The sequence below is a fragment of the Chlamydotis macqueenii genome, chromosome 4 (assembly GCF_036417535.1).
Source record: "Chlamydotis macqueenii isolate bChlMac1 chromosome 4, bChlMac1.mat, whole genome shotgun sequence".
In the NCBI taxonomy this organism is placed as follows: Eukaryota; Metazoa; Chordata; class Aves; order Otidiformes; family Otididae; genus Chlamydotis; species Chlamydotis macqueenii.
This window is the reverse complement of record NC_141559.1, coordinates 59,312,873-59,331,021: the sequence shown is the minus strand read 5'-3', so window position 1 is coordinate 59,331,021 and position 18,149 is coordinate 59,312,873. Positions and strand designations below refer to the sequence as shown.

General features: G+C 41.9%; 2 protein-coding genes across 3 annotated transcripts; one reads left to right on the top strand and one right to left on the bottom strand.

Moving 5' to 3' along the window:
* Nucleotides 1-1,545: 1,545 nt before the first annotated feature.
* On the bottom strand, nt 1,546-6,495 carry RPL9 (ribosomal protein L9). Its single transcript, XM_010122001.2, has 7 exons — nt 6,449-6,495; nt 6,243-6,358; nt 5,265-5,360; nt 4,803-4,935; nt 3,270-3,350; nt 2,665-2,784; nt 1,546-1,653 (listed from the first exon to the last, which is right to left on the bottom strand). The coding sequence occupies exons 1-6, from the start codon at nt 6,492-6,494 to the stop codon at nt 2,678-2,680; spliced, it is 579 nt and encodes a 192-aa protein (XP_010120303.1). The 5' UTR covers nt 6,495; the 3' UTR covers nt 1,546-1,653; nt 2,665-2,677.
* A 587-nt stretch (nt 6,496-7,082) lies between these two features.
* Nucleotides 7,083-17,424, top strand: LIAS (lipoic acid synthetase). 2 transcript variants are annotated; one of them, XM_086746922.1, is made up of 11 exons: nt 7,083-7,232; nt 7,961-8,133; nt 8,803-8,896; nt 9,671-9,751; nt 9,984-10,140; nt 10,983-11,040; nt 12,104-12,232; nt 12,690-12,835; nt 14,542-14,612; nt 15,403-15,514; nt 16,465-17,424. In XM_086746922.1, exons 1-11 carry the CDS (start codon nt 7,155-7,157, stop codon nt 16,515-16,517), a joined length of 1,152 nt encoding a protein of 383 aa, XP_086603048.1. In that variant the 5' UTR covers nt 7,083-7,154; the 3' UTR covers nt 16,518-17,424. The 2 variants fall into 2 exon arrangements, with proteins under 2 accessions (XP_086603048.1, XP_086603049.1); XM_086746923.1 differs by lacking the exons at nt 14,542-14,612; nt 15,403-15,514; nt 16,465-17,424 and adding an exon at nt 13,731-13,881 and having other exon boundaries at nt 12,690-12,855.
* The last annotated feature ends 725 nt before the right edge of the window (nt 17,425-18,149 follow it).

The following is an 18,149-nucleotide window of genomic DNA, read 5'->3' as shown; positions in this document are numbered from 1 at the left end:
CATTTTCAAGACACAGGCAAAGCCCCAACCTGTTCCTGTTAGAAGCTAGTTACCTCAGTCTTAAGGTCTGCGAAAGAGATTGATGCACTTAGTCAGTACCCCAGTCCTTCTGAAGAGATGAGGCATATAAACACGTGGTCCTTTCCAACTGCACCTGAACACGCAAGACAGCATCACACACAAGGTAAATGACAATGTATTACAATAAAATAAATGATAACCTAAATGATAAAGTATTATGGCCACTGACAGACTACCAGAAACTTTGTGGAAGTGCTGCTTTGAAGATACGTGCCATCACCTGAACCCCAAACTCCCAATACTTGAGGTAACCTTGAGTCTGAGTTTATGAGACTATTTCTCCATTATGTGTCAAGTATTGATCAACATCACAGCAGGTTCATTAATTCAAAAGTTAAGTACTAGTAAAATGCTGAGGGACCTCGATTCATTTTACACTACAAAACGTTCTGCTAGCACAGCAAACAGCACGGGCATTAGAGGTGCAGGCATCCTTCCATTTCCTGACACTGACCAGTTATCACTCACAGCAACTGGGCAATCGAACCCAAGCACACTGCAGGGAAACTCCTGAATTCCACGTGCATTGGAAGAAGAATTTGGGAAGACTCCTTTAGCTGCACAATTTGAACAGCACAAGAACACATCTTAAAAACGTTAAGGAGGCCACATATGAAGTCCACATCTGTGGTTTAGCACTGCTGTTCCAGGCTCAGACACTGGTACCACGCACCCCTGCTGAACTCAGTACAGTCATGCAAGTAGGTGCTTTGGGCAATTTTCTGAATCTCAGGCTGCTTTCCTCAATATCAAGCTTCAGCCACTTGTTGCCAAGGATGCTTCTGCACTACCCCACTATGTGCTGTGAATCTTTTTTTAAGATTGAATGCAACAAGCAACAATGTGGATTTTACCATAGCACATAAAACATCCCAACTAGATGGTGCATGGCAAGATCAGTAACGAATTAAAGTTATATCCCGAGGTGACAGAAACTACTGTTGGTGAAACTCGGCAATAAGCTCTGCCTCAACTCTGAGGTCAAGCCCTTGGGTTTCTTAATTGAATAATGTATCTAAAGCATCATCACTTCTATCTCTGTATTTAAAGGGTCTTATAAATCTGGTTCTGATTCCAGTTTCGTTTTTCATCTACTTCAGATTCTGTCATTACAAGAATTGTACACAGAAATCAGTTTTTGCAGTCTGACATTCTGAAGTGAAGGGAAAGCACACTAGTCTCCTTTCTACAACAACAATGGTTTTGCTATTTGCTAACGTTATGATTTAAAACTATCACTTCATGGCTTTACATGCTGGGTCCACATTCCACCAGCATGAGGTTTCAAAACCATCAGACTTCATTCAGTCTGAATGTTCTCAGAGATCAGTAACGCAACATGTACACAGTGCTAACATCATCTTGCATTACCCTGTGACAATCTGCTTCTCCAAAAGCCAAAAGATCTTCAACAGGTTAACACAATCACCATTTTGTTCTTAAAAAAAAAAAAAGGCCAAGATATGAAATATGTTTTATTTTATTAAACTTCTCATGGTGTTTGGGTTTTCTATCAGATTCTTCAAGCTGGTAGTTCCTGTCTCATGGTGGTTTGTTTCAGGATCCAGACAACTGTAAATAAAAAGTTAAGAGCTTTTAGAAAGGTTTTAGTACTGCAAATGTGAAATGGAAAGTTTATACACATATGACAAGTTAATTTATCTGATAGTTTTAATGCAAGACAGTCATTAATAGCTCAAAGTATTTGCTTCATTTTATTCAGACAAGATTAAAGATGCCTTCAAACACAACAGCTAACGACTGTGTTACAAGCCAGTAACAAATTGTTCCATCTCTTAAGGAACTCTGAACAGCACTTAAATTTTTTTCAGTAGCTTGCAGGTTTCTGGTACCTGCCTGGTGATAAAATTAGTTTATGAAACTCACTTCATCTGCATCCACTGTCTCAAGCTTAGGTTCAGAAGGCACACAACATTTATTTTATTTGCAAGTCAGCCTGTCTCATTCTGCACAAGTGTTCTGTACCATACACAGCTGAACTGCATCACATTCCTTTGGCAGTTAAAATTCTTAAGTCATCCCCAAATCCTTGTACTCAACTTCAATAACAAATGTACACACATAGTGTAAATAGTTCTTCTTGTTAAACTGACCTTCATTTACAAGCATTTACAGACAAAACTACACAGAAGACCTCTATATATAAATTATGTGCTGACCGCGTTTTTCAGTGAAGTCAGTGTCCAACCAGGAGGAGCATTAGCCTAAGGAAGTCTTCTCTGTAAATAGTTGTAAATTGGTCTGTCATGCTAGGTCAGCTGGTTTTAAGTTCTCACTCACCATCTTAGCCAGCATTCACAGCATAGAACACAGCACTTTAGAGATTTTTCCATACAGTAGCATAATACCAAGTTGATAAGAGATGAAAAGTTGTGTCAGGAGACCCAGCAAAATTTAAGTTTTACAACACCTCTTACGACAGCTTTTACAAGCGCAACTGCATCCCTGCTGGGAACCTGCTTAACCACAGCCTTGTTAAAGTAGATAAACCTTATCAAGTCCCCTGATCGAGTAACCATCTCTACACAGAACATGTTCAACCTGTGTTAAAATGATACCAACCTATTAAAGAGTTTTACTCATCTGCCTGCTGTACTGTTCCTTTCTCAGAGACATAGATACCATCCAAGAATTTCCTGATATCCTTGTTCTTGACTGTAGTGGCTTGCTGGATCAAGGCAGCTGCAGACAAAGCAAAACCATTAGCACAAAGAAAGAGGTCCACGCTGACTCCTAGCCTTTGTTTACTATCCAGTATTTCAACTAACAAATGAAACTGTCATCTGGAGAAAGGAATTACCAACTTGAAATCCTGTCAGTTCTCATGAAAACAATGCACTGCACTGAGCCGGTCTTGGCAACTCAGGGCAGTGACAGTTTATTACTGCACGCTCATACAACTGAAAAGTTGAAAAGCCTGGTGTCAAAAAGGCCATCAATATTGACTGAAAAAAAAAAAAAGGTTCTGTGGACTTGGAAAAACATCTCTAAATTTAGAAAAAGTGTAAGAAACTGAAAAGCAATTACTGTGACTAAGGGAAAAAAAAATTCTGAGCTGTTGTTTATTTCAGAGTTTGAGAACATAAGACAGACAGTTTGCTAAGCTGACATCTTCAGATTAAAGTAGCCGTATCATTATGTCTTCCCATGCATCTACTCTCACAAACCTGAATTGGAGACCAATTCGATGTCATTCCCTTCAAGGATCAGCTCATCTTTCTGGGCTTGAGACACTGCACAGGAAACACCTACAGAAAGGAAAATGCAGTCTACATCATTGGTGAAGATGTTAAGCGTAATAAAGAAACAGTATTCATGTCCTGTCCCAATTTACAGATCTAGAAAGTAGTATTCTGGGCAATAATTAGCTTCTATGACTTTGTTAGAAGAGCCTCCCCACATCCCTTTCAGGCTTCTCCTCCCTCGCAGACTATCAAAACTCAAAGATTAGTGCAAGTCATGCTCTGGACTGAAAGCAACTAAGTGACATTCCTGCTTAAATGTTCCTACATCACAGCATTAATCACCAACACTGTGGACAAGATTTGGCCAGCACGGTTTCGTCAGCTAGGTGGTGCCATTTTCCACATTCTTACATTCATTAAGACAAAACTGGAGTCACCTCAATCAAAAGTCATTAGAAAAAACCTGCCCCTTGACACGTTGAGCACCATGTTTATATTAGTAACACTGTGAATACTCACGAGCAGCAAACACTAGGACATTCAAGAGTCTAACAGGAAACTTTCATTTACAGGGAGAATAACCCAAGTTTTTATAGTCTGATCTATTTAATCAATAGATGTTAGCTTTTAAGCCAGCACTTTATCTTTGAAGTAAATGCTGACTTTAACAAAAAAAAAAAAAAAATTCAAACACAGTAATCAAACCCACCCTTAATATTCCACAGTAAATCAAAGTCAAAGCTACCGTAAGTAATTCCGCACAGTATCTACAAGTGTTTTTGGACAAGTCTGATGCTTTCATCTAAAGCCACCCCAAAACACCATCAGTCACACTAGATAGTCTTACCCATACCTTCACTAGAAGTGGAACTATCAAAAAAAGGGATATGGGAAGTCTTCCCTACAGTCTCAAGGTAACTGTGTTTATGACATGTTTTGTCTCCTCCTTTCGGAAGTTCAACAAGCTCCACCAAATGCCTACTCTGTTAGGCATTTTGCTAAAACTCCAAGTATGCAAGATGTAACGTCAACACGTAAGATGACTATTTTGAAGTTTATCATACATGTTCCTAGACAATCAGGAAATTCAAAATACAACAACATTTCAAAGACCAAAAATATGATGTAGTGTGAAACTAGTTCACGTACAATGTTTAAAACAGAAACATAAATCTAAAATTGAGCACCAGCCATTTACCAACTATAAACACTGCTGAGATCTCACAACGATGAAGGTAAACACTGGGCTCCTTGCAACTCGTATTATAACAACCAGCTCTGAACTACTTACTAGCTATTAGCTAGCTCTCATTACTAAAAATAAATTACAAAACACTATTATTAATAATAAAACTAAACAGTGGCAAAAGTATCATAAGACTACATAAACTCAGACACTTTATGCTACTTCAACAATTGTTCACTATTTCCTGTTACCAGTGGCAGTACATTAAGAAAATAGTTTAGAAACCCTAATTATAAATAATGAAGTATAACATCTCCAGATATGCTCACCTGGCCTCATACGCACTCTGCGAATGTACTTCTCTCCCAGGAAGTTTCGGATTTCCACAAGTGAGCCGTTATCCTGTATAACTACGTTGATTGGGAAGTGAGCGTACACTGACCTCATCTTGTAACGAAATCCCTAGAATAAAGGACATCACCAGATATTGAAAGCAGAATGCATCCAAAAAGTAAAACAGATGCGTAAAGCTTACTGGAGGTATCTAAAATCAAAATATCCTGAAAATAGTTTCTTGATGAGGGCAAGCCACATAGCCCAAGAGACATCCAGAGTTTACTGTTTGTGCTTTCTTCTGCCTGCAGAACTTGTTTGACAGCACAGGCAAGAAAAAAAAGAGAGTGCAAGCTACATCTTGGATGCTTAGAAAAGCTCTCACTAAAGTAAAAGGCTGTCTGCTGTTGTCTGTAACAAAAATGACAGGAGTTATCCTGTTTCAAAATAACACTCACCAGTGTGACACCCTTTATCATGTTCTGTACATGGCTGCAAATTGTGCGAACTGTTGCCAGCTCCTTTCTGTTGCCCCACCACTTGTCAACACGTAGCTGTGTTAAAAAAATAAACAGAATTAACAAAACTTTCAGTTACACTTCAAAACTAGAAGTTAAATGCTTCTGTGATGAACTAAGAGTGAGAAATCCAGGTAAACTACTTAAAAGCCCCCCCGAACAAAAGCATAAAGGTATTTTGTTTCTTTGAGAGACTACTAAAGGCCCACCTCGTTCAAGTGTTTTAAGTCCTAACCCCTAGACACATGAGAAATAGTTTTTTCTTCGTATCTCATTACTAACACATCTTCAAAGAAGCTGAGATCGATATTCTGACATCTTATGCCAAAAGATGTTTTATCAAACACTAAACACTGAACAGGTTGTTCCAAAGTCAGTCTCCTAGATATTATTTATCAACTTTTTAATGAAACACCGTGGGGAGTCCAGTGTTTTAATGAAACACGAGATGCTTGTGAACAAGTAGCTGAAACCAGCCACTCTTCTCGTTTTCTGGTAGTTTTTAACACAGTACAAAAATATTACGCATTCATTTAGAAAACACCTGGTCTCCTGATGTAACTTGCCAATTGCAGAAATTAAACATAAGAGATTTAGTTTTATCTATCCAGAACTAGCTAGTTTATAAAACACAGCATATAATGATCAATCCCCTTCCCAGTAACTACAAAAGAAAGCCAATGAACAAATTCACACCAACGTTATCACAGAACTTCAAGAATTACACAGTTCTCGAGTAGGTCCCAAAGTTCCATGAGGCCAGTCTCTTTCAGGAAACAGAAAAATAAGTGAAAAACTAAATAACTTATCTGCAACTAAAAATTTGGGTTCAGTCTCTTAGACCATCAAGAACTTTCAAAGCTAACTGCAAAGTTACCCTCCCTCACCGGGCAGAGAAACGACCTCTGCAGCACTCACCTTCTTGTGCTTCTTTCCCAGGAGGGAGAGCTCCACATTGATGTGGTTAAAATCCCTTCGCAAGGTTCCTCTGGGGCCCTTCACAATGACCGTCCGGCCCTTCAGTGAAACACTGACTGGAAATCAAAGGCAGAGGCACGTTAACCGGCTAACTGGCTGCGTGGCCGGCACCACGAAACGCCTTCCGAACGCACAGGCAGACGTACCTTGCTCGGGGATGTCAACGGTCTGGTTGCTGAGAATGGTCTTCATCCTACAAACGACAACGGAGGGAAGCTGCAGCCCCCACGGCAGGGCCCTGTTCCCGCTCCTCCCCCGCGCGCGCCCTGGAACCCCCACCTACGGAGCGCCGACCCCACGCCCCCACCCGCCTCTGCCACCTCTAAGCGGCCACGGCACCGGGCTCCTCTTCCAACACCGACACATCCCCGCCCGGGCCCCGGAGGAGCGGCGAGAAGCGGCGGCGGCAGCGCTCAACTCCACAGCGGGGCCCAGCCCGGGCCCAGAACCGCCGGGGGAGGGGGGACAGGGGGAAGGCGCCGTCCCGGGGGCTTCCCCCCCGCAGGGCTCGGAGCAGGACGCGGCGGCCGGGCCCGGCGCCGCCCCGGGGGGCTGCCCGCGGCCGGGCGGGGCGCCCGGGGGGGCTGCCCGCGGCGGATGGCCCCGGATACCGCCGCCGGCCCGCGCCTCACCTCGCAGCAGGCAGAGCGGAAAGACCTAGCGTCTGACGTCATCACGTACTTGTAGCCGCTCCCGGTCCGGCAACGTCATCGCGCCGAGGTAGCCGTCCAAGAGGCAAGAGTAGCCGAGGCCCGATGCGCGTGAGCTGGCGGAGGCGGGCAGGTGGCGCTGAGCGGATCGATCGATCGGGCCGGCCGGGCGATCCGGTTCGGCGGCTCCGCGGACGCCGCCATGTCACTGCTGCCGCGGGGCCGCTGCTACGGGGCCGCCGCCGCTGCTCGGCGGCTGCTGCTGGGCCCCCGGGGACAGGTGAGTCAGGGCCCTGTGCCGCAGCGGCTACCAGGCGTACCGAAGGGGGGGCGTTGCGGCGCGGCGGAAGGAAGAGCTCGGGACGGTGCCCCGGTGCGGGGACCGGGCGCATCGCGGCGGCGGGAAACGGTGCCGTTACCCCAGCTCGTCTCTTGACGTCTGGGGGCCGCGGGGCGTGAGAGGGGTGGTTCGGGGCGGGCAGAGCCCTGGGGGGGGCTCACCCCTCACCCCTCCGGGCCGGCGGTGCCGGGGCCTGAGCCCGCCGGGGACCTGCTGCCGCCGTGCCCGGGCACACTCACGGCCGCACCCCGCCCGCACCCCCCGACCCGCCGAGGCAACGGAGCCACGGATCCCGGCCGCCTCACACGCCGCTTCCGAGAACCCGGCTTGTGCCGCCTTTCCGTGGAAATAACGCCCGGCAGGTCCTGGCTTGGCAGCGCACGGTTCGTCACCTCAACGCCCCGGCATCGCAGATTAGTCCATTCACGGTTATTTGTATCCAAAAACTATATAACCTGCTTTGATACCAAGATATTTTGGAGGAGATCGTACTTTATGTCAGTTTCACGGGACTTAAAATGAAAAAAGAGAATTAGATGTTTAACTTAGAGGCAATTGGGAAAATGCTTACACAGAGTGCGCGTTAACCACCAAAACGCCAAGTAGTTATTGAGTATATAATGCTAGCGTATTTATAAATCAATAAATTACCGTGTTGCTCCTTTTAGGTGTCTGGGAGCCATGTGTGTAACCAGTACAGAACATCGGGTTCATTGCCAGAGGGAAAAAAAGAGTTTCTGCAAAATGGACCAGACTTACAAGACTTTGTGTCTGGAGATTTGTCAGACAAGAGTGCGTGGGCTGAGTACAAAGGCAATTTAAAGCGTGAGAAAGGAGAAAGGTAAGTGTGACTTTAAACAACTGTCATTGCTTCCATGCACTATCTTGCATGTTTAGTATTAACTACAAAACATATACAAGGTATTGTTCTTAAATTCTGTCATATTGGCTTGTCAATTTCATAATTTTTCAAGAAAGAACAAATGCATTATTAATTTCAAGTGTGTAACAAAACATGAAGACGTGGTGGTATTTTCTCACTTTAGCGCGTGTGCCGTGGCTTGTATTAAATTACAAACGTACATCAGTAGGTAAGCATGCCGTACTTTGGTATTGAAAAAATATTATTCATAGAGTAAAACAAAAAATCAAAACTAAATTTAAAAAATGCTTAAAACCCTCGTATTTCCAGTTACAAATTTGATCAGACTTTGTGATAGGTGTGTAACATACGCTGCCGTTAATTCTTGTAGTCTTCAGTGTGACACTGTTAAGACCCACCAGTACAGTTAACAGTTTTAAAGCTTCCAATGACAACAACCTCCTACTCTTGAATGCTGATGATGCACATGACCATGAATGATGTTAATATTGGTTGCTAAGTTGCATCAGTTTTCAAGGAACCTTTCCTAGTTGGGATTTGTAACAAATTAAAGTGGATCTACGAAATCAATGGAAGCTTACCATGTAAGTAATCTATTAATCCCTATGTTTGCTTGATGTGATTCAGGCTGAGACTTCCTCCATGGCTGAAAACAAAGATTCCCATGGGAAAGAACTACAATAAACTAAAGAATACCTTGAGAAGTTTAAATCTTCATACGGTAAATCCAGTACCAACCAAGTTTTCCTGTAGAAATAGGGTACTTTTTAGAGATGCAAAATTCTTTCTCTGTGGAGGACAAGTAGAAATCGTCTTGCATGATCTTCAATGCTGAAACCAAGCCCAGTGCTGATCCTTGCTGCCACTGGTGAATTTTACCCATAAAGAATGAAGACAAATCCAATAGAGCGTTTCATGGTTTTCCTGCTGTGATTTTTAGATACTAGGGTTTACTACTTACATCACCAAAGAGATCAGAAGATGCTATGTGTGCCTATTTTTAATGGAAACACACAGTTTCAGAGTTACATACATGTTTTGCATGAAAAGAAATTCTAGAAATATATGTATTTCATTAAATATACCTTCCAGATGTTGAAATGCAGTGGGTATGCATGGAGAGCTTTTCTCCTTTTTTTTTTTTCCAGAGTATGATCATGCTGTGATGAATCATAGACTTTGAACATTGCATCAACTTTTAAATTTAAAATGTTAACGACAGTCTATGCTAATTAATAAGGCAGTTTTGTGGTTGACTTTTTCAAGTTACGAAGTGGAAGAAAGGAATGGTAATGGGACTCAGGAAACAATTCGTCTCTTCCTAGCTATTCTGCTGACTTCTTGTAGAACAACATGCAACTCTGTTAATCTTATTTATCACTGAAGGAATTATGCTTTGTTTGTAGGCTACTATTGAAATTGTTTATTGATATCATAATAATTTGCTGTAGTAATATTGAAGAAAGACAGGTACATTATTGTCTTTCACCTTCAGGTATGTGAAGAAGCACGTTGTCCCAACATTGGCGAGTGCTGGGGAGGTGGTGAATATGCTACAGCGACAGCTACTATTATGGTGAGCCACTAACCATTTCTAAAGTATTCTATTAATGTTTCAGCTGTTTGTAGTGTATCGTTGGATATCTATTGTAGTGGTGTGGGTTTATTACAAGAAACCTAGAGCAGATCACTGTCCTCATTGTTTTCCTTAGCATTGGGATTTATCTGCTGTAGCTTGTGCAGCCATTTCTCAGCTGAGCAGCAGCGATGTGTACAATGTAAAGGTAGGAACGTCTGTCTTATTTCAGCTGATGGGTGACACATGCACCAGAGGTTGCAGATTTTGTTCAGTAAAAACAGCAAGAAATCCACCTCCGCTGGATCCCGAGGAGCCTTACAACACAGCAAAGGCTATAGCCGAGTGGGGCTTGGATTACGTTGTATTGACGTCCGTAGACAGAGACGGTTAGTATGTTGTCTCTCTTCTCTCCGCTCTAAGCTCTCATATGCCTTACATGGGGTAAACGCAGACCTCAATAAACACTTATCACGCAGCGCGATTTTTGAGGATTACTATTTTAAAGGAGTAGACAGTGCTGAAACTTTGGAAAGTTTCTACATATTCATAGTATTTCTCTGTGTCTGGTGAAATACAAAAGAAATTACACTGTTATTAAACATTTAAATATTACAATATTTTATTAAATATTTTAACAATTTTTTAAAATTTCAAAATACTTACATATACACTGTCAGCAAAAACTCCCCCACAAACATTCATATACAATACCATCACAGAACTTCCTGGAATGAATTGTACTTAACAAAACTGAAAGCTGCCTTTTTCTAAGGTTGTAGTAGCTGCATTGTGACGACACCACACAGGCAGGAAAAACCATTGTAAAGACTGTTCAGTGTACTTCAGTGGAAAGTCCAGTAGCTTCTAAGTGGCTTATAATAAAAGAGCAAATCTCTCTCTCTCTCTCTCTCTCTCTCTAAATTTTTGTAGAACTGTTTATCAGATCAAAAAAATAAATAGATAAAGCCATTCTGTGCTCAGGCTAACAGTAAACCAGGTAAATTGAGAGTAAACATTTGAAGTCTGCCCTAAACAGTCACAGTTAGACTTTGTGCAGAGAGTCAAGTAAACCTTTGGCATAAAGCGGTAAGATAAGACCAGGGTTTGACTAAGAACTGCTTTGTTAGTTTGCATTTAAATGTTACTCTGTAGGTTTTTTGTGGCTTTGCTAATAAGTAAATGCATTTCTTGCACAGAAAGGTTAACTGAGTAATTGAACTGCTTCTAGATATGCCTGATGGTGGAGCAGAACACTTTGCAAAGACAGTCTCTCATCTGAAAGAAAGGTATCTTTTTAATGTATTACTGTTATTATTACAGCTTTAGAACGTGGTACTGCATATGGGTCAAAACTAGCTTTAGCTGGATTATTCCAGGGGCCATGCAAATACAAAAGTCTGCCTTTAGCCTGTCTATGTCCCTTTTTCCCCTCTGTTTTTAATCTTTCTCTTATAATAGCCCTGAAGTATTTTGAATTTGGATGCATTTCCAGTTTAGCCCAGGCTTATTTAAGCCAAACACTGGATTATTTCTTTGACCATGCAGCTGGTTTACCAGGAAATGAGTACATACTTTTGAGGTATGTTCATCCTTGAAGCTTGGGGCTCAAACACTGGATTTAGATAACGGTGTCACCACATTACAAAAGCAGTTGGGTTTCTCTTTCGGCAGTGATCAGATTGCATTGTGTTTTCCCACAATGTCTGTTTCTGCCCCTGTGATGGTGCCTTCCTGCTTTCCCGAGCTGTGCCTCCTTCACTCTTTGCATAGGTGCCCTGTACGCCGTTTGAGAGCATAGTGGTCTACCTGCAGATTTAATGTGTAGAACCTCATTTGAGTCTTCATCCAGTGTATTTTGGGACTCAAAAGGTTGCTGCAGTTTTCCTTGCCTGCCTTCCTGAGCTGAAATCTGGCTCCTGGACACCAAAATTATATACCAGGGCAATAATCCAGTGTCTTCTTATCCCAGTAGGCAGGGTTATAGCTCCTCTGTATTTTGGAGTTATGATATTAAACTTAAACATACTAGTAAGTTAACTTGCAACAAAGACACACAAAAAATCATAGATAAACAGTAACTGTGAGACTCTTGGAATGGCTTTTATATTATTTGACTGCCATTCCATCTCAGCTTACATCAGTAAAGTGAGGAATTAAATACACGGTTGATATTTTTTTTTAGAATTGTAATGCAAGTATTTTCAGCGATCTGTTGTTTTAGAAATGTTTCCTGAATTAACTTTGCATTTATTTTATGTTCTGGGTTTTATTTTTTTTGCTATATTGAGCTTTTTAGGAAGAGCGGCACAAATCCCATAGTTGTGTTCATTTCCAGTCTCCCTTTTTCAGGAATTCGAAAATCCTGGTAGAGTGCCTAACCCCCGATTTTCGAGGGGACCTGAAAGCTGTGGAGAAAGTAGCCTTGTCGGGCCTGGATGTGTACGCCCACAACGTGGAGACGGTGCCAGAGTTACAGAGGTGAGAGATAGCGGGGTGTGTAAGGGGGAGGGAGCATCTGGAAAAAGCCCCCCTCTTTTGCGAAAGGGGTAGCCGGAGCCATTTTTTTGGCTCCGGACGGACGCCCTGTCTGTCCCTCTCGGCCGGGCGGGCCCAGGCCGCAGGGCGAAATGGCTCCCGGCCTGCCTCGCGCGCGCGCCGCCGCCGTGTCCGCCGCCCGCCGGCAGGCGGCGCCCGCGCCGCGCCGCGCCCCTGCCCTGGGGCGGTGTCGGCTCCGCGCCGGGCCCGCGCCTGGGCGCTCGAACCGGGGCGCGTCCGGTCCCTTCGCGGCCTTTTCAGCCGCTGCCAAACCGAGCGGCTGGAAGCTCCGAGTTGCCATTTTCACTCTGTAGAAACAGAACGCACCTTCCTTGGCTTCTCTAACTTCTGTGCACCCTTTCACGCGTCTTTTTTCCCCTCGTGCTGAAAATATGAAAAGGAAGGTGCGTGATCCCCGAGCCAACTTTGAGCAGTCCCTACGTGTGCTGAAGCACGCCAAGGAGGTCCAGCCCGGCGTCATTTCTAAAACCTCCATTATGCTGGGGCTAGGCGAGACCGATGAACAAGTGTATTCCACGATGAAATGTAAGTTGGTGTTGAGATACGTGCCTGAATCGACAGGTTTGGATGTTACTGTGTTGGGAAACGGTTGTGAGCATCTTTGCCTCTACATGCAAATCAGTGTGCTGGTACAGAAAATGTTTTCTAAGCTTTATGGGGGAAAATAATTTTAAAAAACTGGGTTCAAAAAGATTGAGCTTCTGAAATATTTTGCCTTCATATGGCTTTCAGATTCATTTTGACAGGTAGATCCAGCTCGTCTTGATTTCAGTGGAAATTATAACTATCTTTGTGTGACTGTATTAACATTCTTATCTTTGCAGTACTTAAATAATGGGCTTGCAACATAGTTCCTTACTGTGCATTCCTTTTTAGAAGTAGCACACCTGATTGTTCAAAGTAATTTATTTCAGCTTACTTAGATGTAAGAAAAGTTACTATCCTTGGAGCTGTAATATGTTCTTATGTTTTCATGTAAATGTGTTTTTAAGAGGAGGAAATTTTACGGCAGTAAATGAATGCAATGCAGTTGTGAGAAGAAATTCATAAATCCCATGGCATTTCTCCTATATCCTGAAAGAATGTCTACACGGTACTTTATTTTGTGTACAACAACCCATATTTAGAATGCAGTAATATAGTCTGGTTTTTCTGCAGCTGTCCCAATATCGGGACCACACAATTACAGTTCCTGATTTTCCCATTCTACCTGCCTAGCATTTCCTAGCCACAAGAATATGAAATTTCAGATTTGGTGCTGTTTATTTTCTGGCCACTTTCATGGATGTATTTGGAGAACTGTTACCCACCACATTCATTCAGTTACTCTCATTTTGTTCCCCTTCCATGCTCTGGGTATAAGTTAAAGGACATGTAAATGCGCTGATATTGAACCAATTTCTTTACAGAACCGTAACAGAGATTCCAGGGTAACAGGGAATGTAATGCTGTAGTCAAAACACCATCTTCCTGTCTGACATGGGGCAACCAGCCCAAGCAGCTAGAAAATATATGGAGATGTTCATGCAAAATCTGATTCCTCAGCCATCCCTTTGTTCAGAATACCCCACTACTGCAGCGAACATAGTTTTTCAGGCTAGTTGACTATCAGGTGTCTGGGTTTCCCTCTGTAAGTAGACTACCTGAACTCATTTGCTGTATATTGGTTCTAGTATGTACTGAAATTTTGGCAGATAAAGTTTATGAGATTCTGCAGGCATCAAAACTAATATATATCCTAAATGTGTAAAACTGGCAAAAGATGTTGGCAGTTTCCCCTGATGTACAGCTCTTTAGAATTGTCCACATCTTTTCAGCACAAAGTCTCTTGAAAGAGTGCAGAAGTGCCAAGCGTATGTATAGGCATGCATCTGTTTTTTTGTCAAATGAAGGCTCTAACCTGAAGACACAGTGAAAAGCAGTAAGATAAAGACAAGAGCATGTCATCTCTGCAGTGAGACACGTGACTGCAGCGAGTGCAGCGCAATGGTATTCTCTCCAGCTTTAAACTAGAAACCTCAGGTCTCGCAGCAGCGTGCAGCTCAGAGTGAGCTACCCGGCTGCTGCTGGTGGAGGTTGCGTATTCCCTTTGCTGGAGAGCAGAATGCAGCCCCCTCCACAGCAGGGTGCTGCGGAGTGACCTTTGTTCAGACTTGGAAGGAGGGTGTTTTGTAATTGCCGACAACCCCTTGTGATCCTTCTGCCACTAACAGGGAATTTTGTTTTTACAGTATTGCGAGAAGCAGATGTAGATTGTTTGACCCTAGGACAGTACATGCAACCAACAAAACGTCACCTAAAGGTAAAAAGGCCTTTAATTTACAGGCAGTGTTATGGTCTGTACCTTGCACAGTCAAGTTGCCTCTTTCTAAATTGAGGCTTGATATGCATCCTTACCTTAACTGCAGATGTTGGGAAAAAATTCCTTTTTTGTTTAACCTGATCTTCATCTGTTACGGACTCATCACTAAAAATGGCCTCAGCCATCTAATCCCTTCCATCTTCTGCAGCCTTTCCCCTGCTACGTTCTACTGTTAGCTGGGGAGACAGCTGGAGCTGAGGCATGATTCTGGAAAACAAGAGTTTCAGTGTATGTCTCAAACGTCATGGCTCAAGCCAGCTCCCCTTCACTGTCTCATAGGCTCTCCCTTAATGGTGCCACTTCAGCTGGGGAAATTACCATTTTCTCCTTTTGTTATCTGTCCAGAGCTTGAGTTTCTGTTCTGTTACTGTGTGTCACTAAAATAACTGTTAGTGAAGAGATTTGTAGGACTATTGTATTTTTTTTACTAATTTGAACAAAAAAAAAAAAGGGTTGCTCAAAAGGGCTATTGCAAAACAGAGTGAAGAAAATGATAAAGCAACAACAAGAAATTAAACTCTAAACTTTTCAGCTAAATATGAAAGGCAAATAAAATGCATTCTTTTGGTAGAAGGCAGAAAGAAAATTCAGTTTGTGACTTGACTGCTTAAAGTTTTGGAGTGTAAAACTTTGAACTTCCGATATAACTGTGTTTCATTTCAGTACATGCTAGCCATAGTAATTTCCTTTGCATTAATACCTGATCAAAATGATTTTTTTTTTCACTCAGGTTGAGGAGTACATAACTCCTGAAAAATTTAAGTACTGGGAAAAAGTAGGAAATGATCTTGGATTCCATTATACTGCTAGCGGTCCTTTAGTGCGCTCCTCCTATAAAGCAGGTAAATTACTGAAAAGTATTATATTCTTTAGTACATAACATTTTGTTATATAAAGTTAAAATGGAGAAGTAATATGCAACAAAGCTCACCTTAGCTCAAGGACACCAGATAGATAGTCTTTTTTTTTTTTTTTTTTTAATTATTTACACTTACTAGCTTCTATAGGTTATCTAAATGCATCAGCATGACAGCAATTGGTATTTTTACAATTGCTGTGCTGCTTAAGCTCATTTTTTACCAGACCTAGTTTGTGCTATACATAATGTGTGAGGCAGGATAAAGGGTACCCAATTTGCAAGTTTTCCTTTACATTCTGCCTCTTGGATGCTTCAGAGTTTAATGGGGCCCTTTGTTTGTGATGTAATTCTGTTGCTTTAGCAGAATTTATTTACAGTGCCCTATAAATTATTAGACACACTTATGGCAGTGCTTTTTCTGACAAAGCACTGGGTATTAAGTCCCAACTGATATTAATGGAACTGTTGTGTAGGTCCAACATCCTGCTTTTTTCCTAAGGAGGGAGCAGAGAAGACTCATCTGGGGCATCTTTCTTCTCAGACTGTTTTAATGCCAGCTCACATGAGAGTTAGAGCAGATTTTACTACAAGCTGCTGATACTGTATGAAATAGGAGTTAATTTTTAATTAAATCACTTCACCTTTGCCTGTTGAAAAGCAGAACTATTTCACAAAATTGGGCATGAGGAAAATCAGGATTTTGGGGGTGGAGGGGTTGTTTGTTGGGTTATAGGGTTTGGTTTGGGTGGTTTGTTTTTTTTTTACATCCTTGTTGTATGTATTGAAAGTGCTGTTGTATAGAATTCAATTACTACAAAATACTGGTAACAATTGTAGAATAGAATACTAGCATTAAATAAAATGTGTATTGTTTTGCTTTATTTAATTGAAATACATAAAAATCATTTTGGTGCTCTTTTGCCTTTTAATTAGGTGAATTCTTCTTGAAGAACTTGGTAGAAAAAAGAAAGACAAAAGCCATCTGAAAATGAGAGTGAACCTATTTAAAGCAGCCAGTTTTAGGAATCCTGTTTTCAGCGCATAATTATACTCAGTTCCATAAATGCAGAAGACCAGATGGTGGATGTATGAATAAACTTACTATCCTTCCAGAACACTTTTTTCCTCACCAAAACACTTCACATCATTTTACCTCATTCCTCCTGGCAAGGCTACAACTACATAGTACTTCTCATGCTCAGCAAAAAGTCAGAAGATAGAACTGATTTTGAAAGAGTGATGGAACTGAGGTGGAAGAAATGTAAGCTGAAAAAAAAAATCAGATCTAAGTGAACAGGTTTGATACTACCATCAGTATTGCTGCAGTTGATACTTGTGAAGATGCTAATAGTAATTTGAAAGGTACTGATATTTTGGTGTATCTTACCATTGTGTAACACAAGGTTGCAGGGGCTCTGGGAACTAGAGGAGTTCTAAAGAAAGGCTGTGTACATGACAAAGACAGATTAGAGCTGTCTTACACCACACCAGATAAAAGTATCCATAATACTCCTTCAAGAGATGGTGTCTCTTACTGCATCTTAAGAAAATGAGCTATACCATTCTGATGGCTTTTCCGGTGTTTGCATGTCTCAAAGGGTGAGCTTTGGTAAACACAAGGTATCAAGTTGAAGAACCCAAGAGCCCTTTGCAGCAAGACAATTAACCTTCCTTGTGTAGACACCATATAATTTAAACTGTATGGAAAACCAGGGTTGTCATAACAGCATGAGTAGAGCCACCCCTGGTTTGGGTACATGACTGTAACAAAGCCACTGAGTTGCACAAGTGCTTCTTCAGTATCGGGTATGCAGAACTGCTGCTGTTCTGTACCGTGTTTCTGCTCCATAGGTGTTGTCTTATCATTAAAGGAAAGTTCAATACCCAGTCTAAGGGTGTGGGGGTTGTGTTTGATGGGTCTGGTTACCTGTCCCCTGGAGACCTGGTCTGGCTGTTAAATCTGAATGCAGAGAAGTGAACTGCATCTTGGATGGAATGTGAATATCATACTAAGCTCAAGCAGAAATAAAAACACAGCGTATGGTACAGTAGCAGATGTAAATTCTTCTCTTTACAGTCATGATAGTTCAAGGTGCAGCTCTCAGTAATAATTCTCAGTTGTCTGCTATGGACATTAGATACAGCTGAAGCCAGTTAAAAAATATGGTATCTTCATGAAGGTATTTGGGAAACATGCCAGGAATTTGCTATCTGGTCCCAAACTCTCATCATGCAGGTAATCCTATGGCTGACTATAGCACTTCTCTAAACTCTGTAGTCTATATGAAGGAGAGTGAACCCTCCACCCACCTCCTACTCAGCAAGATGTTAGAAGGAAGACAGATAATTAGCAAGTTAATATATAGGAGAAACTTGATATCGTCACGAACAATGAAAATCAGATTATACCAGAGGCCAGTGATGCACAATTGACACTTCACAAAATGAAATATAAAGTATAGCAATATTAAAGCATTATGAAGACAAATAGCCTTAAGTTAGAAATAGTGTACTAATTAACCAGTATAATAGAAGTGTAAATTAGGGGGAGAGGAACCTGAGCCATGAGGAACAGACTGGAATAACAGAGAAGTAGTCTTAATAGTCATAAGGCAGAG

Bases quoted from the DNA above. Each gene is read 5' to 3' on its own strand.
- LIAS (XM_086746922.1), top strand. From the start codon at position 7,155: ATGTCACTGCTGCCGCGGGGCCGCTGCTACGGGGCCGCCGCCGCTGCT. The intron at 7,233-7,960 runs GTGAGTCAGGGC...TGCTCCTTTTAG, and splicing joins TGCTGGGCCCCCGGGGACAG to GTGTCTGGGAGCCATGTGTG. The intron at 9,752-9,983 runs GTGAGCCACTAA...GTCTTATTTCAG, and splicing joins CAGCGACAGCTACTATTATG to CTGATGGGTGACACATGCAC.
- RPL9 (XM_010122001.2), bottom strand. From the start codon at position 6,494: ATGAAGACCATTCTCAGCAACCAGACCGTTGACATCCCCGAGCAAG. The intron at 4,936-5,264 runs GTGAGTGTTATT...CCTTTATTCTAG, and splicing joins TGATAAAGGGTGTCACACTG to GGATTTCGTTACAAGATGAG. The intron at 2,785-3,269 runs GTTTGTGAGAGT...CTTTGTCTGCAG, and splicing joins CGAATTGGTCTCCAATTCAG to CTGCCTTGATCCAGCAAGCC.